Source organism: Grus americana, chromosome 19, assembly GCF_028858705.1.
Source record: "Grus americana isolate bGruAme1 chromosome 19, bGruAme1.mat, whole genome shotgun sequence".
In the NCBI taxonomy this organism is placed as follows: Eukaryota; Metazoa; Chordata; class Aves; order Gruiformes; family Gruidae; genus Grus; species Grus americana.
This window is the reverse complement of record NC_072870.1, coordinates 5,847,680-5,874,527: the sequence shown is the minus strand read 5'-3', so window position 1 is coordinate 5,874,527 and position 26,848 is coordinate 5,847,680. Positions and strand designations below refer to the sequence as shown.

Here is a 26,848-nt window from a genome sequence, read left to right as displayed (position 1 = left end):
CAAATTACGCTGCAAGAAGTTTCCTGCATTAAACTGTTTATTCCTCATGTTTCACCAAATCCCTAACCAATTTCCAAATATTTGCATGCCATCTGTAACAAGCGCATTCAAAAATATTTGAGGTATTTAGGCAATACGCTATAATTCAGTAAGCGTATCAAGCATGCACCTCACTTCTGGCAAATAAGTATGTTTAAAGTGACCGGATTAATTTATATTGTTGAGCTCTCTACAACTTGAATACCTGCCGAATATGAGGATCACAGAAAGTTTCCTAAATTGATGCAAACCTAATTTATTGTGCACAGCTCCCATACAAAACTAAGCCTCAGTTGCTGAAAAATAGACTTTTATGGCCAAGATTTACAAAGTGCAGAGGTGATTTGCAAGTCTGACAAAGAGTTTTAGTATATTTACGCAAATATATGGTGACTCTGTATTCTGCTGGGATCTTTTTGGTGCCTACCAGAACTGCCTTGGTAATGGTACTGTGTATTTACAAACAATTCAGAGGTAAAGGTATATAATGATTCCCAATTTCAACAAAATCAGCATTTTCTGAACATATTTTGACTAAATTGAAAATAGCAATTTTTTTCTGGACTTGACACCTAATTTTCACCTTAGTCCAGACACGGTTATGTCTTTGTTTTTTCTTTTATGGAATTCCAAGTAGATAATCCTGAGATTTGAAGAAGAGTTGGGGCCCAAAATGTCCCATGGAAGCGAGACCATTGATAATCTTGGTAGGCAGTAATATAAAAATCATACTGTTATATTCTTAGATTTATTTGTAAGAAAACCATCAGCTTATGTTAATTTTACATACCCTAAATCTCTTGTTCACCAACTGACATGGTATGTGTTAAAACTAATCTAAACAATAAACTATTTTTTTAAAAATGTGGTTTAAACTGTGCTTTAAGTGTGTGCCCTCAGTCACACATCAGGAGCCCATTTCAGTGGGCACAATACAAAAGAGTAAATAGATACCGGACGCTGTGTCCAAGAGGTGCCAGGGCCTGCTCAGTCTCTGCTGTCTATCGAAACTGCGGAGGCCTTTGTGCGCTTCTCCACCTCAGGAAGGCTGAGACTCTTTAGCTCGCTCCTCTGAGGAGACACTGGAAAAAGATATGAGACTTCATTCACAGCTACCCTGAGCAAATCTTTGAAGATTAAATTTATGCCAGCCAAGCGTAATCTGTTTTAGTTTTCTCAAACCATTCTGATTTCAGAAATTGAGGGATTATCTCAATTATTTAAGCGCATGCTCCATTTTTTCAGAAGTACTATGTGAGGAACTTGTGAAACATTCCATTTTAAGTTCTAATTCTTCTAGCCTCTTAAAACTGTGAAATTATCATATCTGACGTCAGACACAGCATCGGAGGCGATACTTCGCTTGAGTAAACACCCCTGAGAGATTGCAAAAACCTGCTAAATCAGACCTTCTGCCTTTCACTCATTTCTAGATTCACCATTATGTATTTACAGAGCATACCTGGTGATTTGTACAAAAATACACAGAGAGGTATTCAAATAGTACTGTCAGCGTTTGAGGGCAGCAGAAACACGTTCCCTGAGAGAAAGACACCAGATGCATTGAGGGAAATGCCATTCTCCCCGAGCACCCCCAGCCCGCGGCGCGGGGCCTGGCTGGCGGCCCGCCCTCACGCGAGGCAGGGCCCCATGCCAGCAGCCCGGCGGGGACCCGCCGCCCGGCCCCACCCCACCATCGGCGGCCCCGCACTTCGCCCCTCCGTTTCCCTAAGAACGTCGCCTTCTCGGTTGCGGCCCCGCCACAACCGGGCGTGAGAGCGGGTGGCTGCGGTCCCGCCACCCCCGGGGCTGCCGCCTCACGCCGCCGCGGCTCCAGCCCCCGCCTCCCGCCCGTTGCCAAGGAGCCGCCGTTGCCATGGGAGGCCGCAAGGCGCATGCGCGCACTTGCGGAAGTGCCCGGATGCAGCGGGAGGAGGTGCTGCCGCCATATTTGCCCGGAGAGCAGCGAGCTGGTAGCTGCTGAGCCCCCCAGACCCATCGGCTTCCATCTGCCCCGTGCAGTCCCCGACGCCGCCCCGCCTGCAGGACATGGACGATCGGGAGGACCTCGTCTATCAGGCCAAGTTGGCTGAGCAGGCTGAGCGCTACGATGGTGAGCGCTGGCTAGGAAGGCCGTGCAAGGCCAAGGGGAGAGGGAGGGAGCGGCCACAAAATGGCGGCTGGGTGGGGGAGGGGGGGCAGGGGCGGAGGAGGGGGGCACAGACAAAATGGCGACTGGGAGCGCCCCAAGGGGCTGGTGGAGCTGGGGATGGGGGGCCTGAACGAGTTGGTGGCTTGGGCCTGGGCGGGGCCCAGTTCGGGGGGCGGTGGCGGCAGAAGCCGGGAATAAAATGGCGGCCGCGAAGGGCGAGTCCCGGGGGGGGCAGGGGAGCCGCCCCCGCTTCGGGGGGCCCGACAAAGAGACCCCACTACCTCTCGTCATGCTGCTGCCCGGCGCGGCTGGAGGTGGTTTTGTTCGGCCTGGGCCTTGCTTACCTTCGGGCCGGCCCTCGCAGAGCTCGGCGGTGTGGGGCTGAGGTCGGCTCGCCGCAGACAACGCCCAGTGCCGTGCTCTCCGGAAGGTGGGTGCCCGGCTCGCTCGGCCCCGCGGGAGGCGATGCTGGGGAGCGGCTTGCTCGCCGGATTGGGTCCCGGGGGAGGGGGCTAGCGCTTTTCTTTTTCTTCCTTTGCCTTCGGTTGGAGATACCGTTGCCCCTGGCAAACCCAGAGCGAGCGAGTTCTCACCCTGGAGGGATTGAGTATATGATAATTCATTGCCTAAAGAAAATGTATATGCTTTCATTATGTGGTAGAAATTATTACAGATCGCTTTACTCCTCAGTATCGTAATTTCACCCTTTTTCCCCTGTAAGTTTGTGCGCTATGCCTGATCATTTCATATCTGGGGAAAGAAAAAGTGGTAGAGGGCGGGAACTGGCAACCCTGGATGCTGTGTCTTGCCCCAAAAATGTCTGTCTTGCAACTGTTTCTTTAAACACGTTTCCCTTGCATATAATAGAAAGGGCCTTTAATCGTCTCGATGATGTTGCTCTTCTGGGACTGTTACTTTTGCCCTAAGACCTTATGTTTATTCATTTAAAGTGAAATAAATACCCTTGTATGTAAAAAGTGTGAATGCAGTTACACTTCATTTAGAGGTAGGAAGACATTCCACATACTTTCTGTTCATAATTTTCATAGACAGTATGACCAAGTTCTTGTCAAATGACATATTTTACTCAGTTGTGCTTAGAAATCTTCTGATAGCACTATTGCAAAGTATCTGAAAAATGCATGTCTTGGGAGGGAAAATAGAAACTACAACAAAAAAGCCTAAATAAGACTTTGTTCTGTGATTGTTCTGGTAGGGAAATAAGGTAGAATTAAGAATTCCACTAAATGAGAGGAGTCAAAGAGTTTCCACAGTAACCGTAAGAACTTACAGGGGAAAAAAATGCTCCCAGAACCCCCGATATTGGGGTGTAACTTAATTGGCTTGAGCGGAGGGAAGCATGCAATTCCACAGTAAGTGTGCAACTTCTGCTGGGGGGTGGGGTTTTTTTTCAGTGTCTTATTGCCTACCTGAAAGGCTGTGAGATGGGAAGATGCATTTCCTTCCCTCTGACCCCCCAGTCCCAATCCCAGCAGCGCTACTGGAGTTGGTTTGGTGAGTAGGGAGGAAAGGGTTCTCTGCCTGGTATGGTATGAGTCAGTGCAACTGAAAGAGCTGGCTTTGGTTGGAGTGGAAACCCAAGTTGGATGCTTGGCCAACATCCTGGAGGATTCATCATCTTTGGGAGCTTTTGAGGCATGACTGTCTTTCTGGTCTAAAGTCAGCGGTAAATCAGTTCTTTCGAAAGTAATCAGACTCTGCCCCATTGTAGAGATCTGCAATGCAAAACAATCTAACTTCCTGTCAACTAATAAAAATTGATTAGTGGGGATTGCCTTGGTGCAGTGTTTCTCTCGATGGATTTTTCTGTTCTACTGGTATTGTGGATGTCTGCAAAACAAGCTGGCTGGATCAAAATGTAAAAGACTTCTTACACAGTATCGCTTCTGAATGGTAATGAGACTGTTATCATTTAGGAGGGAACACTAAAAGTTGTCATGTTTAAATCAGTGCTGTGGGTTTTAGACTTCCAAAGTTTGTTGGAATCAAGTTGGGTAAACAAATTTAAGGTGCGCCCTCTAATTCTGCTAGCTGCTCTAAATGCATCTTCATGTATTGTGTCTGTAGCCTGGAAGAACATGTACTGTAGGTACTCTTTTAGCAACTAATTCTGTATTCTTGTTCAGCTGAAACAATTAAAATTACTGGCATAATTTGTTCTTGTTTATATGAAGCACTGTAGTTCTGCCAAGATCATAGCTGAGACTGTTAAATAATTCTGTGAACAAAATTCTTTGGGAAGCAGTATGGTGAAAGTGTAAGTTATTCTTAGGTTTGCTCTTCAGTTTGTTCTTTGATGTACATGATCATAAGGTCACAGGTATTAATTGGCACATACAGAGTGGTGTGATGGTAAGTACTGTCTACAAATATGTTGGAATACAAATCTCTTGTGTAACTTGAATATGAGTGTGGAATGCCAATTTTTCATGTTTAATGTTAGGATAACCTTAAATTCTGTCCCATCTTTCTCCTTGAGACTTTAAAAGAATGGTGTGTGATGGGTGGTTTTTTTTATGTGTGGTTCATGGCATTTATAGCAGCACTTATGGTGGTCATCTAACTGTAGCTGCTTTGGTGTTACTTACCTGACCCACTTACGAAATTTACGAAGTCATGAGAGCTGTACTTGTGAACTGTTGGAAATCTAGTCCTGTATCTGTAGTGGTCTCAGTATATTGGCCCAGATTAAGGGGACCACTTTCTAGGTACTTCTGCAGTGTAAGTAGCACTTAAGCCCTGATCTCTAGAGATATTAAGAGATTTGGGTGTCTGACTATCTTCACAGATCTGCTTAGGCATGTCATGACAAATCACAAAATGCCAGGAAGCTTACTTATAATACAGGAAGCTTTGTGATAAATCTCACTGCTGTTTCTTCAAAGGCTATTATTAATAGAATAGTATATAACTATAAACTGTCTTTTTTTTTTAAACAATTGTAATAAGTAACATTGTGTTGATTTGTGAAATTAACTTACTAATATATGAGCTCTTCATATCAAGAGAATGTGCGTATCTGCATTCCTGTAGACTGCTGCTGAATGTTGAAACCAGTTCTTCATTGTGGAAGCTAGGTAACATCTTTCTTTTAATCAGGTGAGAAACATGCTATGACACAAGATAGACTGTAAGTGGATGCTTAAACTCCAGACAGTAGTTTTGTACAACAGGTTTTGAAGGGTATGACTTCAAATTTACATGTGGTGTAATTCAAGTGAGGTGAAATACGTTTTTGGTTATATCCCCCCCCCCCCCCAACCAGATAATAGGTCAAGGCACAGATGAGAAGAAAAAAAAAAAAACAACCCTATTTAACAGCTCTCCTGACTCCCAACACAGTAAGCTAACAGCTGACTCCTGTGTTTTTATAAATCATCTATCAGGGAAATGCGTATTTATTATGAGGCAGTAAGGTGTGCAGCAGTGGACTCAATTTGAGATTTGAACCCATTTTAGAAAAAAAAACCTCAGTAGTAGGTCTTGAAATCACAGCTTAATGAAGAATCAATCAATAAACTATGTCACAAATTGGAATTTAAGTTGCATATTAATTTCAATTTGCAGAAGACCTGTCTCTTTCAAGCAAATGTCAAGCACACCTAAGTGGTTTTGGTTTTTTCCTTCCCCCCGACATTAATGGTTAGTACTTAACAGCTGTCTATCAAAGCTGTTGCTGTTCTAGTGACATGGGGTATGACTGCTCTCTGTCTCAGAACTCAGTAAATGTGAAAGTGCTGAAAGGCAGAAAAATCCCTAAGAAATGTAGGATCTAAAAGGTAGATAGAGTATGGTCAATACAATGTCAGAGGAATTAGATTGTAAACAATTGCCACTTACAAAATTTAACATACTGGGCCATAAAAATTAACTTCTGATTGTGAAGAGTTGTATGAGAGGGCCTTTTTCTGTAATGGCCTTCTTGAATCTCCTGAGGTATCAAGAGCAACCAAAGGAGACAAACCTCTACAATTAGATGGCTTGGTTCTCTGCAAGGAGTCCAGAAGCTGAGTTGGTGTCCATTAAGTTACTTGAGTACTTGTATTAGAAAATTGTGTAGTAGCGGATCTCAATCAAGCAGAGAAATGTATGATGAGACTCAGTCTTTAGACTTGCCAGTGTTTGCTTTCGAACTATAATTTTTGTTAGAAATACTGGAGAAACCCTCTTGTATTCTGAAAAGCATGTGTTCACAGCTTGGAGATGAAAGTGATGGCTTAGAAATCATGTTCTTGTTGCAAGAAAGAGTTGTGGTAGTCTATAGGATTGATTATGCGGAAAATACCACTGTTGCTTGGATAATTTGGCCTTAACCCATCTATTTCTCTGCATAAAAGTACAAGTATGGTTTATAGAATCGTATATTGCAGAGTCATGCAATCATATGTTGAAAGCATCTTGGCTGCACCAGCCATTATAAACCTTAGACAAGGAATAGCAGTATAACCTGCTGCTTTCTTCACAAAATTATAGTCTAAGCCATGGATATTCTTTGGTATTTCCCCCCCCCCGCCTGTTGGTTGTCTTAATTTCTGGGAATATAGTTATTAGGTTCTTTTATGCTCATTTTATAGAAAACTTGTACATTGTGGTAAGTGTAGCATGCTGTAGATAGATTATCAATGTTTAGTGCCTCAGTAGTTGCACCCTGCTCTACTTGCCTGTAATAATCTACTTGGGGTGTTTCAAACACATGGAGACCTTTGGAAAAAAAAAAGCAGAAATTATGAAGAGTGTATGGGTAAATGTAGCGTTCACTTTATGCTTTTAGAAACAAAAGGTGCGGTGCTGCAAAGTGGGGTGAGCTGATCTGATGCCTCTCTGTTGAAAGAGGGGATGTCCTTTCTTCCCTGGCTGTTTCTCATGTTTACTTGGGTTCTAGTCTGACCCTTGGAGCCAGTTCAGTTCTCTAAATTATAAGCAAGATTTGATTATTTTTTTCTGAGCTGGTGACCTGAATCAGCCAGTTGAGAGGTCAAAGAAGTGTTGAGCTGGCATGACGGAATTGATAGGGATAGAAGGGAAAGCCACCTGCCCACTTCCCTGTAAGCTGCTGGACTGGTTTAGCCATCTCTTAAGTCTTATTTGCCAAATGCAGGATTTCTTAAGAGAACAGAAAAATCTAACATGGGCAATGTAATAGAGTGTTCAGAGGAAGAGTTCTGAATGGATGAAAAGGTGAGCCCTACCTTCTCTTGGCTTGAATTTGGAGCTAATCATCATAGTGAATAGGATGGTGCCCACTGATGCCAGGTGGAGGCCTGCAATTCTTGGGGAAAATGCAATCTATGGGCATTAATCGTCACAGTTAGACTCATCACTTAATGAAGAAAATGTGCTTACCCCTATTTCTTCAGGTCTTTTTTGTCTTTGTGTGTGGTGTTAGCAGTTTGCTTCTACTAAGTTAGTATTTACTATTTGCTTCCATTTTTCTGGATCGCTTACAAATGTTAGCATGCTTCCCAGCACAGATCACTGTGTGATTCCACTGGTGATCTTTCTCCATTCTGAACACTTGAGTCTTATGTTCATACCCTGTTTCCTGTCTTTCAGCCAAGTGTTTATCCATGTGAGGACTTTCCTTCCTATCCCATGGCAGTTGAGTTCCTTAAAGAGCCTTGGGTGAGGGACCTTGTCAAATGCCTTTGGGAAATCCAGGTAGACTATATCAATCATGTCTTCCTTGTTCATATGCTTAACTCATTCAAAGCATCGCAGTAGATTCGTGAGGCATTACTTGTGCTTGCAGAAGGGCATGCTCCACAATATAGTGTTTATGTGTATATCTACTCATTCAGGTTTTTTAATGTAATTCCTGATAACTTGACCCCTTTGAGTGTTAGGTTAATAGTTCTGTAGCTCCTCTTGAGTGTCTGCTGGAACCCTTCTTGAAAATTGACATAGTGTTAGCCACTTTGCTGCTGCTGCTACTACTAAAGTCTTAACTGAGAGATACACATGACAGTTTAGGATAAGATACTTTATTTTGGGTTCTTGTGACTTGCTACTGATCATCATCTGTTCATTCCAAGAGCGAACAAGTACAGGCGTAGTACCTGTACTGAGTCTTCTCTAAATACTGGTTGCGTGATCTTCTATGGTGAACATGTGTGGGAAGACTTGTTTTTTCTGCTGTGTTCTACACATCCTCACATCACACGATGCTCACTTGCAGCTTTTAGCTCCTAAAATGCTGAAATAGATACTGAGCAGCAGCTTAGAAGCTTGAAGATCTTGGTCTGCTTTATTCCCCTTAGATAAGGGGAATAGAAAGGATTAAACTGAAAATACAACTTCAGTTTTCTGAAGTGCTGTGCTTCTGCTACTATTAACTTCATGGTATTTAAGAATGCCACCTTCTGGGTTTTCCTAAGGTTCGTGTTGATTTGAGCTTTCAGTATGACGACCATCAAGTCATCTCCATCCCACCTTTACTCAACAAGCTTTCTTTCTGTTCTTATTTTAACAAGCTTTCTCACTTAAGTAGTTCTTCTTTTGGAAGTTAAGCATGCCACTAATAGATTTTTCTAGCTCTTTTTCCTGCAGTAATGTCGAACCAGTGGGTGTGATGGCAAAGGATAGTTACTTCAGCAGTAATGTTGAAGTAGTCTGTTGTTGAAAATCAGATGAGCGCCCCTTCGTATGCTATATAACTAGATGCTTCATAAAATAAAAAAATCAGATACTGTAGCGTTGTGGTTAGTGAGATACTTAAGCATTAAATGATACCTGAACTAGAAGTTGCAAATACTGTAGTTTTGCCCCAGCAGGTTCTCTTCACTGCATCAGCCTTTGTTTAGGCCAAGTAGTTTCTGTTACAAGCACAAACTTTGATAGAACTGTCAGATACTAGCTCCTCCTTTGGTATGGTCTACTGTTTCTTAAATTTTGTGTCCTATATTGGAAGGTTTCTAGTTTTTTCACTAAATTTGCTGTACATCACCTGTTTCTGTATTTCCTTACACAGGGACATTCCAGTTCTCCTGAGTTGCTTGGATTTCTAGAGCTTGAGAAGCAACAAGTACTTAGTTTCTCATCTTTATCTGGTAAAGAGGCATACGTTATTTTGTGACCTAGTGAGTTTCCTTATGAACTGTGCCCTTCGTACAAAGTCTGTGGGATCACCCCTAGTAGATGGTTATCAAATGTATGCTTCTCAACACTTGTAAACTTCACCATAACTTCTAGCTTAGAGTAAGGCAGAATCTTTCTTTCATATTAAAACAAAAAACCCCAATGCCAAGCCACGTACGAGGCTGTTTTAAAAATCTTTTGTAGGCTCGGTGGCAACCACTGTCCAAATCCGTTGTGCTTTACAAGCTATGCATGTGTATCCCTACTGTTACTCTGCAGTGGCTGGAGATGAATCAGCAATTTTTGCAGTGAGAGCCAAGCATCTTTGTCATAGTAGTAGAGTGTAGGAACTTTAAAAATGGCATGGGCATTATTAAAGTTTTGTAGTATCTTAGGCTGAGTCTCAGTTAAATGCCTCTTTTCTGCAAGAATATACAAACCTGATCAGACCAAATGTCTACTTATTTTGGTATTTCTTATAACAGCCCACAGCAAATGCCTGGGGAAGGATATAAATCTAGGGCAAGCGTGTCATTCTCCAGAGTATTCCCCTATCCTTCCATATTTTACATTTTTGGTATTTCTTGCTCTGATGGTGGCATGATCTGACAGTAGCATAATGAGGTGACAGCTACAATCAACTGAAAGGCTGGAACTTAACCACTTAAACTACAATCTTTGTCTTTTTGAATCTGCATAACACTACTTTTTCCATAATGCAGTGTAAGCATCTCAGGATTGTGTATGCAATGAGATAACTGTGCCTCCTTACTGAAATGTAATCTCAGACTTGTATTTTGTCTTGAATGGTCTCCGAGCTTTTCGCCTCCTTGTGGAACCTTTCAGATGGGTAAAGCTGTACTTAGAATATAAAATATTTGTTCTGTTGGCAGGCATATATGGCTTTATTTTTGTATATAGTTTTCTGTTGGAGAAGATACAGATATACTGTCTATTGCTTTTGTATTGCTTGAGTTCTTAAGATTATTCATCAGGTTTAAACTTTCAGGACTGGATTATGGCTTTACCATGGAAGACAAGGTATACATAATATTATTTTGTCTTGATGAAATACCAGCCCAGATTTTTGTATTGTAAGTAAAATTGGGCTTTTTACTAAACTAGAAACCTTTTTCTCCAGCAGCTTTGTAGGTAGGCTGATAAATATTTTGTTTGGGTAAGATACTTGTTTATTTAACTAGTAAAGGATTAAGATTTTTGAAGATACACTGATGAAAGTGTATTGTATTGAGAGGCTACGTACCTAGTATAAGGAGTTGGTGAAGCTTGAGGGTTTTGTGCTTCAGCACAAGTGAAGAAAACCTCAGGTGCCCTCCTCACCCCCAGCATCTTATTCTTGATGGCTGTCACTTGGCCAGAAGTCTATTTGGCTTATTAACAACTCACAGTTGTAAAAATCTTGGGGTGACAAGGCCTGTTCTCTGGTAGTACTTCTGAGCGCTTGGTTGACTGTTGTCTTTTGGTGCCGTTGTTTCCATGGTTATGGTATACAAAATGATAGTTAATGACCTCCTTTGCAGAAGACTGAAGAGATGCAACAGTGCTAATATATAGTGGCAGAGGCTGTGCTTCTTGTAGGACTAGGTCTTAGGTATGCCTCTGTGAAGGCTATTGCTCAGTTTAATTTTGATTTGTCCTCCATTGCACAGAGATGTTAGACCTCTGTTTCAGGGACTTGTAGATGTTTAGGCTAGCAGTGGATAAAATCCTGCAGAAGCTAAGCAATTGATTAAATTTGTAATGATATGTTTGAGTGTGCTCTGAGAATCAGATACTGATTTATAGGGAACAACAAGTCTTGTGTATAGTTTTTTTTCTTTTAAATTTCCATGTTAGACAAATCTGGTTCTAGGAAAGGAGATTGTGAAGGAAACCTGTAGTACAGTTGATAAAACTTGCCCATTTTTTTTTTCCTCAAGCTGTTGCAATTTCCTGATACAGGCCAGAAGATCTTGGAAACTGTTACTGTACATGTTTCCCACCTGGAGTAATTACATGTGTGTCATTATTTATTATGTAAGAGGTAGGTGTGAATAGTTATTTTACTTTATCAAGAAGCAGGATTTCTATAGAAGTGTTGTAGTACATTCCTTAGTATGACTGAAATGCTCCGTAGTTAATCCCAATTGGTAAAGCGCAGAAGAATATAAACTCTGTCTTGAAGAAAAGCTAGATCTTCTGCAATCTGTGTGTTGCTGTATGACTGTTAGAGACTACTGGTAGAGTGTACGTGGTTGCAAGTGTAATTGGAAAAGACATGGTGTACTTGAGAAACCTACCAGTTCCAGAGACAGTATTATTGTTACTCAGTTTCTTCTGGCTTTCATAACTTCAGAGAAGATCTAATGGGACAAAGTTAATTTATCTTGGTTAGTTAAGCTTGCCACATATCTAAACCCATGTGTGTTTGATTAAAGTGTAATGGTCATCTGGATTAGATGAAAGATCTTCAGAGTGATGATGGATGCCTGGGAATGAGTGTCATTGATGTATATAGTATGGCATGACTACCACATCCTTTCTCTACACTTTATTTACGTATTTCAGCTCATGAACATCTACAGCTAATGGTTGAAGAGAGGGCTGTGCATTCACAAATGCAGGTTAATTTCTTAAACTGCAGATGTAGTTTCAATTACCCCTCTTACCTGAGGGCACTTAAACACTAAGCTTAAGGACAAGCCCTGCATTTCTTGCTGGAGCTTGGCAAAAGTACCCAAGAAGCAGAGACTGCAAGTCTTAATTCCCATTTGTCATCTTTGTTCACAAAAATTGTCAGGCTTGTTATCTCAGGTATAGCTCTACTGTTTCAAGAAACTTCAAAATATGAGATGGCTTAACTTGCATAATTTAAAATTTACAGCTTTCAAGTAAATTCTTTGTGTAGATGGTAGGGTCGTCCTTCAGGAAATAAGTCATAGTGCTTGCGTTATTTAAATTGCATATTGTAACTATATCCTATTTCCTTTAACTTAGCTAGCTTAAATCACAAGACTGCACACTTATGTTAATATTAACTATGTATGTGGAGTGGTCTAGGGCAATAAATCTTCAGCAAAAAGTTCACAATTTTGCAATAGTAGGGTGGTGTTTTGTAAAAGTTTTAGCGAATCCTTGGTGGATGTAGGGATTTTTTTTCCACTTTTTGTAAGAATAGAGCCACTATAAAATTTTGTCCTACACATGTGGAGACCTCTTGGAGACTGATAACATTGTTCCTGCCAGGGAAAAAGATTGAGCCTACAGTTTCCATTGCTAAAATAGCTGATGCCTGTTAAGATTGTGACTTCTTTTGGCACCCAAGGAAAAAATTGACGGTTAAACTTCATTAGTTTCCCATTGCTTGTGCTGCCATGAGACAGCAGAACAGAAGGAGGTAAAATGATGGGGAGCGATGAGAGGACAAGGAAAATAGGCCACAGAGCAGTAAAGCATCATATTATGGAAGACATAGCCTAATCACATCATCATGCTCTTGGCAGAAGCTAAGTATGTTTGACTCAATCTTAAGGGTCTCTTCCAACCTAAATGATTCTGTGATTCTGTGTCATTCTAGTGCCCCTCTACGTGGCAGATAGCTATGAGACAGTTGTCCTGTTGAGTAGATGGGATAGTTGGGGCTTAGTCTCATTCGTTAATGGTCTTGTTTTCTGTCTGTGGGATTCCCACCATTTCTAGAAGCTGGAAGGTAAATGGTGAATGAACTGAAGTACTATGTGCTGGGACAAAATGTATGATTCCTGGATGTCTCTTACTAGGTTCTCAATTAGTGCATATTTAACAATTTTGGCTTTTATTTTTCTAATATGTTACAAGCAATCATGTGGTTAAGTAATGAAAGGATTATATCCTTCCTTAAGTAGTTCAAGCTTTTGCTTCCACTTGAGTATAGGAAAGCTATATTTAGTCATAATTTTTTTTAACCTCAGGTTTAGAAGCCCTTTTCAAAAGGTTTAAACTATAAATACTGATTTATTTTTTGTGTGTTAATTTTCAGTATAAATAGCTGCTTGGCATGGGTGGATATGGTTGCTCTGGTTATCCTCAGGATGACTTTTTTGTTACTTCTCCAAGCACCTAATTTTTCTTTTGGTGGTTTCCTCTTGGAACTTTGACTTGGTTCCCTAATAACAGCACTCATACTTCTCTACATCTATTAAAATCTGGATTTTATTTTTTGGTTAATTACCATGTTACGCTGTATTCTAGTTGATAAATCAATGGAGCATACTGTAATTCTTCAGTTTATCCTTACTGTGCTGAAAACTACCGTACATTTGCTCATGCTTTTCTCACTATTCAGTGCCTTTTCTGAAGCACTTTGAAGAACATGCATTCCTGTAGGATTGTATTGATAACTATTACCTACTGTGAAAAATGTGTTTGCTGCTAAATCCTTTTTGTCTGTCTCTTAAAACAAACCCACCCCGCAACATTATCTTTAAATAATTTGAGACCCTTGTCAAATGCATTTAAAAGAACATCAGATACTTCCTTTGTGTACATGCTCATTGATTTGTTCAGAACATTCCAGTATAAAAGTGAGGAATAACTGTGTATAAAAGGAGGAGGGAGCCTGTTTTCGTAAGCTATCATTAACATACAACTTTCTTGAATGGTTTGAAAGATGCTTTAGCTGTGAAAATAATTGTCTGACATTTTCCTCCTAGAAATGGTTGAATCAATGAAGAAAGTGGCTGGAATGGATGTGGAGTTGACAGTGGAAGAAAGAAACCTGCTTTCTGTTGCATATAAAAACGTGATTGGAGCCAGAAGAGCTTCCTGGAGAATAATCAGCAGCATTGAACAGAAAGAAGAAAACAAAGGTGGAGAAGATAAATTAAAAATGATTCGGGAATATCGGCAAATGGTAAGATGTAGCTGGTGTTCTGACATAATGCCATTTAGCTAAGATCCAGTTTTGTTACCCTTGCCGTAAACTGCTCCAGTGTTCTAGATTGCCTGCAGTGTGATGACCTGTAATGAGGTGACAGTCGTGAAAGGATGAAGTTTGTTCCTTGTCTGAAGAAAAAATGCATTTGGTGAAGGGGAGAGGTTGGGTGTTTTTGTGTAAACACTCAGAGGGCAGTAGACTTGAAGGAGAAAGGGAGGGTGTTTGCTTCGGTGCATTTACATATCTGCTGAGTATTTGAACTGTGCTGGCACTTTGTTTCTTCCCTACTTACTCAAGTGTGAGGCTGCATGTGCTCAGGAGGCCTTATTCTTTCGCCTCCAACCTGACTTATCCCATGCAACTTTTTGGGGGGAAATTAACCCTGTCAAAGGAGATGCTTGGCTGTTAAAGCAACTTTATCAGAAGTAGAAGCTTGGCTCATACAGACTTTGACACTTGGTGCTATTGCAGTACTCTGTCCTACAAAGTTCAAAATATTAACGCTGTTGGTTAAAATGCCAATGGGGAGGGATCTTCAGTGTTGTTTTTGGCATAAAGACAGGCAGTGTAAGCCAAATGGCCACTTTCTTTGGCTCCTTTACCTTGCCTTTTATCACTGTGATAGTTGCATTTCATGTATGTTGGTCTTGTTTTGTTACTTTTTTCCCCCAGATGAAAACTTGCTGTAAACTAAGTGCTTAGCAGTTGGGTGACAGTGAAGAATGGTTGCCTAGTTATCTTGTACAGTTGAACTGGCAGACTTATTATTAGCTCAGACAGCTATGCCTGCGTTGAAATGAATGCTGAGATAGATGCTGTCAGAGAAGCCATACTGGTTCTCAAAATACGGATTTTCTTAATTTTTGTACCTAAACTGGTCAGTTACACTGGTAGCTGTTAAAGCAATCGATCTGAGATTAAGTACTCCATGTTCCTGGGGATGGGGGATGTTAAGATGTCATGGTCATCTCAACTGTGAAACTTGCATATGTAATAACCTCTAGGGCCTTGCTATTTTCTCTCTCTTGGTGGGGGAGGGGGGAAAAACCTGATGCACATAACTTCATGCTGAGTCTAGTCAGTCTGTGCAACTTTACCTAAAATGGAGAACTTGGAGCAAGCTTTGACTTTCATCAGTAAGGGCTAATGAAACCTTCAGTTATTAGAACAGTGAGTGGTTGTTCCGCCCTTTCCTTAAATGATGGTTTAGCATGGAGCAGACATGCTCCCATACTGTTTAAATCCCATGCATTTCTTCAGAGTCTTAATCTCCATTATTTGAGGACAAGTGCCTCCACATGGTTCAGATTTTCACTTCCAGAGAAACAGTGGAGTATATTATATCACCTGGCACTGATTCATATACCACCAATGGAAATGATGTTGGCTTGGAAATCTTTTCTCAGGAATGGCTCTGGACTACTTTGTGTTGACTCACAGGGTTTCTGTTGCTCCATGGAATTGTTAAAGTTGTGAGTTTCTAATTTTATGCTGGCATGCTGATGGGATGAAGCTCTGTCAGTTACATACAGTTCCAAATAGTGTTTCTTGATGGGTGTCTAAAATCTTTCTAACAGAACATATAAGACAATAGCTATCTGATGATTGTTTAAATTTGTCTTACACTGCATGCTTCCAGGGGTTTTTTTCGCACAGTGTTTTGTGGGCGGTTACTATCTTCTGCCAAAGATCCTTTAATAGTGAAAAGACTTTTTTCTTGTTTTTGAAAGGACTGTAAAAAAGGCATTGTTCTGCATCTCTCTTTACAAAAAGAGAGCAAGTATCGTGCAGAACAGACTGATGTGCAAGAAATACATGTATGTAGTCCTTGAAGTATCTATTGAGAGAGAGAGGCCACATGAAGTGCAGTGCCATGCCAACAGTATCTTCAGCTGTTAAATCCCTAAAGGGAATAGCATTACTGTTCCTTTGGTGGAACAGTGCTGTGGAGAACTAATGTAGTTCTGTGCTGGAGAAAGACTAGGGTCTAGGTCTCAACTAGCTTGAGTTTTCCAAGAGTTTCTATGTATTGTCTGTAGCTGAAGACCAGATCCTATTTGTAGTTGCTAGGAGACTTACTATGGATTAGCATCTGCTATAAAGAGAGTGTTAAAGGGTTTGGCAAGATGGCATGGGAGCAGTGAGGGCCTGAAGAATATATTGCAAAGATTTGGATGGTGCTTCTTGGTGTTGCTGCTGGAGCAATAGCACGGCTGCCCTGTTGTCATGCTCGGTGCTTCTCTGAGGAGATAATGTCCAGGGCAGGCTCAGCAGAGTTCTGGTTATTCTGCTTACCTTAGCAACAAATACCCACTATTGTAGCATTTTTTCGGCATAGTTCAGTATTGTTGGGAGACCCTTCCCAGGCTTGAAAGGGTCTGAAGAAGGGGAAGAAACACATGCGCACATCCACCACCACCCCCTCAAAAAAAAACCCAAAACCCACCCAACACTTGTCTGGGGACTGACAGGCCAAGTTTAAAGAAAGAAGAGAAAAATGCATCTCTCTTGCCTGCCACCAGAACCAGGTGTGACCTTGCTCAGCTATAGAGTGCTGCTCAAGCTGAAACAGAAGGTGTAGTTTGTGTGGAAGTAATTATTTGATGGTTTTGGTCTACATCAGTATTTATTCTAATTTAGTACATGGCTCTTTAAAATGTTTGGAGTTTGAGCTCCTAGGCAGCATGACTTGGGGCAGAACTTAAGGGATGATGGTGTTGTCAGAGTAGGGCTGGGCTGGTTTTGTCCGAGGCATACAGTAGGCGGCACAGAGATGATGGAAGATGGCAGGCTGTGCCTTTATCCAAACCACTTGACATAAACACATGCATAGCCATGGGGGAAAATGCCACTTACTTCCTTTGTAGAGAGGCTGCTTTTCTGGGTCCTGTGGCCATTTGGATACACAAAAGTAGAGCCCCTGGCTTTCTCATCTGACTGCATCTCTGTGGATGAGAACACTCTGAAGCTTGCGTTCTTTGTCCTTGAGAGGATGAAGTGGTGTATGTCTGCACATAATACAGTTCACTTCCTTGCAGTAAGACCAAATCCCTTTCCTAATACTATAGGGCAAGTATTTACCTTCCTCTCACTGGTCTGTATTTGTGGCATATGAAAATGTGTTTCTAGTGCTCTGACAACCTGGGTCGTATTCTGGGGCAGCTGCAGGGCTCTCTTGTTCCCCTCTTAGGAAGGTTAGGCTGTGAATTGGCATAAATATGGGTGGCCTGTCTGTTTTGGCAGGGGTGGGAGGGAGGTAGGTTACAGGCTTTAGCAACTGTTTCCTACTGTTCTAGTTTCATGTTGCATCTCAGTTGTGAGGTGCAGCTATTTTGGGGGCTACATATTAAAACAGGTCAAAGAACTAGTACAGGCTACCCTTCCTTTGGGTGCTTCTAATAAGTTTCCTTATTTAGATCACCAGGTGGTTTACAGGCTTTTGTATCTGCAGAGCCAAGAACACAATCTAGAATCTGATTAAGCCAGCACTACCACTGAAATAGAGAGGCAGGGTGGATTGTGGGGGCTTCTTATGCACCCATTGGGATGACCAGTTTTTCCTTGCCAGACCCATATGTCATTTGGAGCTGGAATGGTGATAGACCCTAAACCTGCCATTTCTGAATGCTCTGAGCAGGCTTAGTGTGGGCTCTTGTGCTGGTGTACTGCTTTGCAGGTATCCTCATAAAAGAGCTTTTAGGATTTTCTCGTGGGTTTTCTTTTCTTAAACAGCTTGATTTGTATTAAATCTTTTTTAAACTAAGCTTGGTCAGGATATCTACATTGTCCTGGACAGCAGCTGATCTCTTAACTTGTGTGACTGATCCTTTAAGCAAAGCTGAAAAAGGTCTGAGATGAAATAGAAGTTTGTACGTGTATGGTTATTTAACAAAAGAGGATTAGAAACTGATTTAATTCTTTGCAGTTTTGCTGAAGATCTGTCTGCAAAAGAAGTCATTGAAAAAGAGGATCAAGAGGAAAGAAGTTTGCAGGAACTGACTGCTGGCCAAAGGTTTTATAGCTTTTGTAGCCCAAGAATATATGAAGTAGATTCTTCTCAAGTGACCATATTTCAGCAACTTCCTTAAGCATTTGTCACAACTTCTAACCCTTCCTCTGAATGTTAGGGCATTCTGACATTGTTTGTACATGAAATTCGCTGTAGATTAATTTCTGTAAAGGAACTTTTGCAAGTCTGTTAAGCCATTTTTGTACAAATGGGTATGTGTATGTGCCAGTTAACATTTATTTTGGATCTCTTATTTTAACAGCTTTTGAGGATAGATGTTGTGGTTATAAACCCTAATAGTTTGGGAGCTATATGGTGATAAAAACATTACATGAGAAGAAGAAAAAAAAGCTTAAAGTATGGAACACCACCACCCCACCCCACCCCAAACCACCAAACGAAAACCTGCATGGGTGGAAGGATAGGAAGGGATAGTGGGCTCAGTGGGGCTGCTCTTGTGATCCAGGACATGCAGTGTCTGGTAGTTTCTTGTGACTGATGTTGATGCCTTTGCTCGAAAAATCTCTACTTTATAGTACATAAAAGTAGCTTGAGCCAGAGTTGTCTTCAGCTGTAGCTATGAAAGTTACTGCGAAATCATGAAAGAGCAGCAGTAGGTTACTATCTGCACTTAACCAGCCACTCCTACTGTGAATGACATGGGGTGCTCAAAGCAAGTCTGGTTTTGGCAATGTGATGTCAAAAGACAGTTTTTAGCTTTTGTGGGTATGCTTAGTTTCTTTGCTGTCAGGTGTGAAACTTTCTGTGGTAAAACCTAACCTTGTAGACCTTGCTTTATATTCTAAATTAGAAAAAAATGAAGGTTATGTGACTGTGTTTTCGACTTTGGTTATTAATATCCAATATCCATTTTAAAATAAGACTTTATATATTGGCTTTCTTTGGCCACAGATCTCATTGTTAGCGTTGATGATTTCTGCTTTTTGTCCAAGTTGCTGCACTTAGCCTTTTTTGCCTGTTTCTGAAGTCTGTATCTTCTTCAGTTTGTTTTTTCTCTTGTACCTGACCTTTTTGTTTGTGTGGCACACCTTTATTCTGTTCTGATACTCCATGATTTTTGTCTTAGGGCTCTTCTGTTAGAGCTTTGCCTCCCAAGTAGTCACTAGAAACTTGTTCTGAAGGTGCCGTTTAACTCTGGTGTAATGGAGTTTAGCTGATTTGTATAAATTCAAATTGTCCCCTTCACTGTTGCCACTTAGGGCAGCTTTCCGAGATCAAAAATGTAAGGAATTAGGAGTTATGCAAGCCTTGAAGTAAGGAATTATATCCTGAGACAAACTTAATGCACCTGTCTTCCAGGGAATTTATAATTCCATTATTCAGTTATGCATTTCATCATACACAAATGCTTGCCTCTCTTGTGTGCCAGCTAGTTATGCAGAACTGTTTTGCTTAATGCACCTGTGGAACAGCTGAATTTTTTTCCTTCTGTCTTCCCCCTCTTTGGATTTTTATGATGTTGCGTGTTTGATATTTGGATATTTTTGAAATAGCTTTTAGTATGATGTGTTAACATCGCCTCCTCTTTTCATTTTGTTTTTATTTCTTTTAATAGGTTGAGACTGAGCTGAAGTTAATCTGTTGTGACATTCTGGATGTACTGGACAAACACCTCATTCCAGCAGCTAACACTGGCGAGTCCAAGGTTTTCTATTACAAAATGTAAGTACCTTCTTGTGAGGCAAGGACCTCTTACTGTCTCTGAACTAGAGACAGAAATAGCGCATTTTCTGCCCACTCAACCGCAGTAACCCCTTCAAGAAAGGAGGCAGTTCCATCATGTCTGTGTAATATCCTTTTTTGGCTACTTTTGAGGTGTTAAGTGTCCTGATTGTGTGGTTTTGGATAGACGATGTTGTTTGGAATAAGGTTGTGAGAACTTAACACAAGCTGTTGTGCAGCTCTTTTTGATGTAAGAAGCAACCGTTTTCTTTAATTGAGAATTAAATGTAGAAGTCACATTCCTGCTTCAGTGTTTTCTTGTGTGAGCTGTACACTCATGAAGAAAATGAGGTAGATGGATAACTCATGTAGCTTCAACTTCAAAATTGCATTGTCAGATGAAACTTGGCCTACAGTATGTTGCTGTAGTCACTAGTTTGATGCATATTTTGTACTTTCTTAAGCATAGTTTAAATCTTGAAATGATCAGAGTGGTTTTTTCCTGTAGTTGAATTATCTCTGTCCTTCTGATCAAAACTTACCTAGTTCAGATGAGATGCAGTTGTACAGAGACACAGTTTGGTAATGGAGAAGGTAATACTATGATTTTGTGTACTAATGCAAGAAAATAAGTGAACCCAAACTATTTTTCCCATCTGGCTTAAAATTCATTCGAGTACTAATGCACTGTTGTCTAGACAGTAATTCAGTAGCAGTGTCCTTTTGTGTGGCAATATATAAACATCAGTTTCAGAACTAAGCTGTTATTTTAGTGGCTGGTGGGGAAGTAAGGACTACTGACTTCTGTTTCTGTTTTCAGGAAGGGGGACTACCATAGGTATCTGGCTGAGTTTGCCACAGGAAATGACAGGAAGGAGGCTGCAGAGAATAGCTTGGTGGCTTATAAAGCTGCTAGTGATATTGCAATGACAGAACTCCCGCCAACACATCCTATCCGCTTAGGACTTGCGCTCAACTTCTCTGTATTCTACTATGAAATTCTTAATTCTCCTGATCGTGCCTGCAGGTAGGTAGTGACTGGGAAGATGGGGATTTCTTACGTCAGTGTCAAACAAATCAGAAGTGGTTGCTACTGGGGTCGCTGCTTTTCCTCAATGGGAACACTGGGCTGGCTTTCTTCTGCTAGTAGTTACTGACTTGCTCTGTTTGAGGGCAATTCATTGGAAAGGTTTTCAACTTTGCTGTTTTCTTTTGGGTCCAGACCCATTCGTTTATCTGGGAGTAGATCCTGTATGAGAAGCAAAATAGTGATAACCTTGGATTGATCAGTTAATGGTGGCTTAACAGCTTGCCCTGTTAACTCTGTGCATGCCCTTAGCCTGCAAAAAGTGTGAGGTGATTGAACTTGCTTCTCTTGCTGTTGGCTATTATACAGGGTAAGAGGGATCATGTCACTAATTTCTGTGAACATGTATAGAATGAACATGTATAGCTCATCTCTCTGTAGAGGTTCAGCTTGTATGAGCATACAAGTGATGATTGAAGCAAATACTGTTTGTCTTCTATTCCTGTCATTGCAGGTTACCTAATATACGTTATTTTAAGCTTTTAGCGGACCGTGATCAGTTGTACCACAAGATGTAAAAATTTTTAATAAATCAATGTTCTTGAGTACAAAGATTCATAAGCACACAAAGTGACTGGCTTTGATGGGAGATGCTTTGATGAATGTCTAACCACTGTTAAATAGAAAAATTTGTTACAGAAGCTATGGATGTCACGTAGCCAAACTGGAATATAAGTGTTCTGAGGCATAGGTTTAACTTGTGTGCTTCTGGATTCTGTTCAGCAATAGATGTTAAATCTGATTTATTCTGTGCTTATAGGTTGGCAAAAGCAGCTTTCGATGATGCTATTGCAGAACTGGATACACTGAGTGAAGAAAGCTATAAGGACTCTACACTTATCATGCAGTTGTTACGTGATAATCTGACACTATGGACTTCAGACATGCAGGGTGATGGTAAGTAAACTCTGCTCTAAAATGCTGCTGTCCCCTGAGCTCTGCCCAGAAAACAGCATGGAAATGTAGATGGGTTTGGTGTGGTACTTCTGTCTCTCCTAACGATTGACTGTCCTGAACTTCTGTCCTTTATTAACACTGAATAAGTTGCTAGGGTGACACCAGCTGCTTTTGAAAAGCTTTTCAGCTCTCACTTGAAGGAAGGAGGTGTGGAATTAGTAACTTTTTTTTCCTCCTCACCTGGCTTTTCAGGCATCTGTGATTATTTTAAAAGTGATGACTTCATTTAATTCAGCTTTTCTTTCTTACGGCTTGTCATGTTCGTCTATGGTTGTCATTCCAACCAGATGTGAATTTCCAGTGCAGGAGGAAGTATTACACATGATCTAGTTTCCCCTTTTTTTCAGGTCACTCAATATTTCTGTTGGCATTTTAGTGGAAGATTTACTGCCATCATGCTAATCACTTCACCTTCAGCACTTTCCATATCTTTTACTCTTCTTATGAAGGAGTACAAAGAGAAGAGGAAAAGGAATTTTGTAAAATACTTTTGTTACAAAAAAAAAAGTTTGGGGAAATCTAATTTGCTATTTGAGATGTTTGAAGTACTTTAATACTCCCAAAAATGCTAGGTTGTGACTCCTGAAATGGGCTATTGCCAGAGCAAATACTGAGTATGTCCCCTGGCAGTACCAGAGGGTGGGACATTGCTTCTGCTTACTAACATCTGATAGTTATTTAAACTTTTTTAAAAGTGTGCTTTTGGCATACTGAATGGACTTTTTCCTCTTAACACTTCCGCATACAATGCTAAGCATAAATTTATTCTTGTTTAGGTTTTTTTGAGTTATACCTTTTGTTTCACTGATTAATCTTTCTAGATAGTATGTTTAATTCACTACTGATAATAAAGTGTTTTCTTCTGTAAAAATCATGTCCTGGAGAGACAAGTGGAAAGAGCTGATTTTCCCCCCTCCAAGATAAAAGTAAAGAAAGTCAGTCCTGTTTGAAGTATGTTAGGTACTTAGAAATGTACAGAGGTTTGAAACAACATTGCCACTTAACCTCACATAAATGAGCGTAAGATGTTTGAAGCATGAGGATAGCCACATAGCATTACTTTGGAGTACTTTATTGGTGTAGTGTCCATTTGAAAGCAATTGTAGAATCTCTTTTACTTGCTACCTGTTTTTGTGTAGATTGATGGGTTTGTTTTAAAGAAGTATTGTTACTTGATAACTTTGCGTAGATCGTGAGTATTGAATGTTGCAGGTCACGTTTTACCCCTACTTCTTTGGGCTTTTGACAGAACTGAGAAAACTGTAAACATGCAAAGTCTTGGCTCCTTGGTTACCCTGCACCCTAGTGCTTCAGTCCCTCGCAAGGGACCACACCTTGCTTTCAGAGCTGTAAGATTATCTAATGGTGCAGAAGCAGATGTGTGGATCTGTACAGACTCTGCTCTAAATACTGCAGGTATTATTAGATGCCTGCCTTACCATGGTTGGGCATTGGAAAAAGACGTTTGTTCCTAATTCCCACAATTAAGATACGACTTTTTAATTTATTATTTTTAATGGAGCCAAATGTCCTGATGCTCTGTGGGAATGCTGAGGAAGCCATTTTGGTGAAGTAACCAGGCTGGATTGCTGTTGGGAGACAGTAGCATTAGAACATCTTCCAAAAGCGATCTTTATTTGCATGTGAGCTGACTAACATGTATCTTGTATATTGTAGAAGTTCAACAAGATGTACAGAGGCTCTTTGTATTTCTTTTTATATAATCTAGATTCAAACTTCTTGTTTCATGTTTTCATAGAAAATAGATATTTTTGTTCTTCCTTAAGTATTTCAGGCTGTCCTATTACTGTTTCTGATGCATGCCAGAAAGATAACGATTACAAAATTTAAAATGCTGCAGGACTACTTAAACACTGTATTTTTTGTGGACCTGAAGAACTGCACCACAATTTTATGCATAATGTTTAGACATAGGTGAAAAGTTTTTCTTGCTTCCTCATACCATGCTCATACGCTAAGTGCATTTAAAACTCTTGCTTCCAAAATGGGTAGAGCCTTTGAAGACTGGTAAAAGTTAATAGTGGCACTGAGAAAAAGAATCACAATTACCAGCTTCCCGAGGGGTGGGGAAGACTTGAAAAAGACTTGTTCTTCTGTGTTAAGCTTCTGCCTCTTTTGGTTTCATTTGTGTAGGTTGTTGGGAATGATTTTCTAAAATCAGGTGTTACTCAGCTGCTACACTTTTTCATCTCACTGTATCTTTTAACCACGTCATAGAGGAGCTGTTGAGTTTATTTTCACGCTTGTAATGTCGTCTTCATATGATTCCTGTTTTCCCCTTCTTTCCTGCTGTATAGATTCCTAAAGGAAAGTTCAACTGTTCATTTCCTAAAAACTCTACTTTGTAAGTCTTCGTCATGGCTTAATGAACTTTTCAGCGCCAGTTTTCCTCTGATCACTAATCGTGCTTGCCTCTGTCACTCTCTTGCTGCTGATAAACTGCTTGTATCTTTGACTCCATTCCAGGGCTACGCAATGTTCTACCAATTTGTGACCTGTTATCCCTACCCAGGTCCAATATACTTGACTGAGATCCAAAGTAACTTACGTGTTTGGGAACTGAGCTGCATACCTGGATGGATATTAAGAATATTTGGGCATGAAAAGTACTTTCACAATCGCCTGTTACAGGAGTATTTGCTTAAGTGCGTTGGCTAGAGCATGCTCAGATCTTCTTTTAATCATCTTCCTGGGTTAGGGTCTCTGCTCTTTCCTCTCCTAAATGATCTATTATGTAATTTTAAATGTAAATTTTATTGCTGTTGAATGTCAGATGTCTCATGTTCCTAGGCCACCTCTTTCAAAATCCACCTTTTATTGTACCTGGTGATAATTCTGAATCTGGACATGCTCTGAGCAGGCATTCTGGTTATACGCTGAAAGTCATTAGTTTCATTTGATTGGATTTTATTGCAAATTAATCTTTTTCATGGGTAGTTTTTGTTTATTGCCCTTAAGAGTACCATCTCACATGGTTAAGGATAATTGTAAAGAAAACATTTTTCAGTTTCTCTTATCAATTAACTTAATCATGCATGTGTTACAGCACTAGCTGAAGTACCTCAAACTTATTGCTGTTGCAGTAGAAATCGGACGAAGACGTTCAGAAGGCATTGCATGCATCTCGCCCAGGGTAGCTGAAGTATAACCAAACACTTAGTACAGGAGCCTTACCAGATAGACTTCCACTTCACTGCATGTCGCAGCTGGTTGAATACGTCCAAACTTGCTGTTTTTCAAGAGAAATTAATTTCCACAAAATGTTTTCCTTTTAATAGCCTCAGTCTTAGGGTTTGTCATCATGTTGGACTTGAAGTAGGGATGGTTTTTCATACTTCCTTTGGTACTTTTAGTAATACATGCCATCAGTGTTATTTTATAAAATCAACTGTAGTACTTTGCTGTTGTTGAGACCTGACTGGACTTGGGCAGAAAAAAGTCTAATTTCTAAAAACCATTCTGATCTCATTCTGTAGTTAGTGAGTAGATGGCCTTAGCATGCTCTGGAGTAGAAATTATATTTTTGGAAAGGTATTTTCTGATTTAAGGATGTTTATCTACAGCCATTCTGATGACTTTTGTCTTGGCTGTTCATCTCTGGATCACCAGGACCGATCACGTGCGCAGTCTCAGTTTTCAGAAAGGGTGGTTTGTCATTTGTCCTTACGACAGAGTGCGTCTTCTAATAGCCTGTGCTACAGTTCTGTGTGAAACATCATGAGGTGATGACAAGGCTTAACTTCATGGAAACGCTTCACTCCAGAACTGGCTACGAGTGTGTGCGTGCGTGTCATTTATGCAAGTGTGTGAGTGAGCGTGCGTACTTGCATGGAATTATTAATCTCTAGATGCTTGTTAAGCCATTCTGCAGGTCTCACTTTTAAAAAATTAACGTATTCCTTCCTTTTAACACTTTCATAGGTGAAGAACAGAATAAAGAAGCGCTGCAGGATGTGGAAGATGAAAACCAGTGAGACACAAAGGCCAACAAGAGAACCCATCTCTGACCACCCTTCCCCTTCCCCACAAAAACCCTCAGTGTCACTCTGAGAACCACCAAATCTGACTTTTACATTGGGTCTCAGAATTTAGGTTCCTGCCCTGTTGGGTTTCTTTATTTTTATTTTTTTTTTTACACAGTTTAAAAGTTCTTAAAGGCAAGAGTGAATTTCTGTGGATTTTACTGGTGCCAGCTTTTAGGTTAAGACACTAACAGGACTGCGTAAAGGCTCTTTCAGCATGACTGTATTGTCTCCTGCCAGATGTGGTGAGATTGCCATTAGAAGTGGATGTTACGCCTGAAGGCGGTTAGACTTGTAGGGGAGAGATTCGTTATGGCAAGGTAGTGCGCATGTGGTGGCATTTTTCTTTTTTTATAACTGTTTAAACTGAATTTTATACCAATGTTAAAACTTAATTGGGTGTTTAGCTTGAAGTTACAGGTTGCATTGGGACATATATTGTAGTGGTTTTACTGTATAAAAACAAAAGTTTCCAAACTGCTGAAATGTTGCTGAAAATCATGGTGCTGGTAACAGTTCAACAATCCGTGGCTGCTCATTCTTGCCTATTCTTTACTTTTCCTCAAAGCAGGTTAGCATTGAAGGTGGCATTGATAAGCCTGCATGCGTGTTCAATATTTTTTCTTTCTCCCTCCCCTTTCCCCATCTCCCTTCGCTCGCTCAACCTCTTTTGTTCAGTATGTGTAACTTGAAGCTAATTTGTACTACTGGATATCTGACTGGAGCCACAGATACAGAATCTGTATTGTTCTTACTGAAACACAGCATGGAATTAACATTAAACTTAAATAAAACAAACCTAAATTAAAAATGCCAAATATTACCATGATTTTCTTTTATATTTTAGTTATTTCAGCAAGAATAACTT

General features: G+C 40.5%; 1 protein-coding gene across 2 annotated transcripts; it reads left to right on the top strand.

Annotated features, from left to right (window-relative positions):
- The first annotated feature begins 1,937 nt into the window (after nucleotides 1–1,937).
- On the top strand, nucleotides 1,938–26,798 carry YWHAE (tyrosine 3-monooxygenase/tryptophan 5-monooxygenase activation protein epsilon). 2 transcript variants are annotated; one of them, XM_054847994.1, is made up of 7 exons: nucleotides 1,952–2,152; nucleotides 13,978–14,177; nucleotides 19,787–19,893; nucleotides 20,714–20,920; nucleotides 21,741–21,877; nucleotides 24,256–24,302; nucleotides 25,880–26,798. In XM_054847994.1, the coding sequence occupies exons 1-6, from the start codon at nucleotides 2,089–2,091 to the stop codon at nucleotides 24,261–24,263; spliced, it is 723 nt and encodes a 240-aa protein (XP_054703969.1). In that variant the 5' UTR covers nucleotides 1,952–2,088; the 3' UTR covers nucleotides 24,264–24,302; nucleotides 25,880–26,798. The 2 variants fall into 2 exon arrangements, with proteins under 2 accessions (XP_054703968.1, XP_054703969.1); XM_054847993.1 differs by lacking the exon at nucleotides 24,256–24,302 and having other exon boundaries at nucleotides 1,938–2,152.
- The last annotated feature ends 50 nt before the right edge of the window (nucleotides 26,799–26,848 follow it).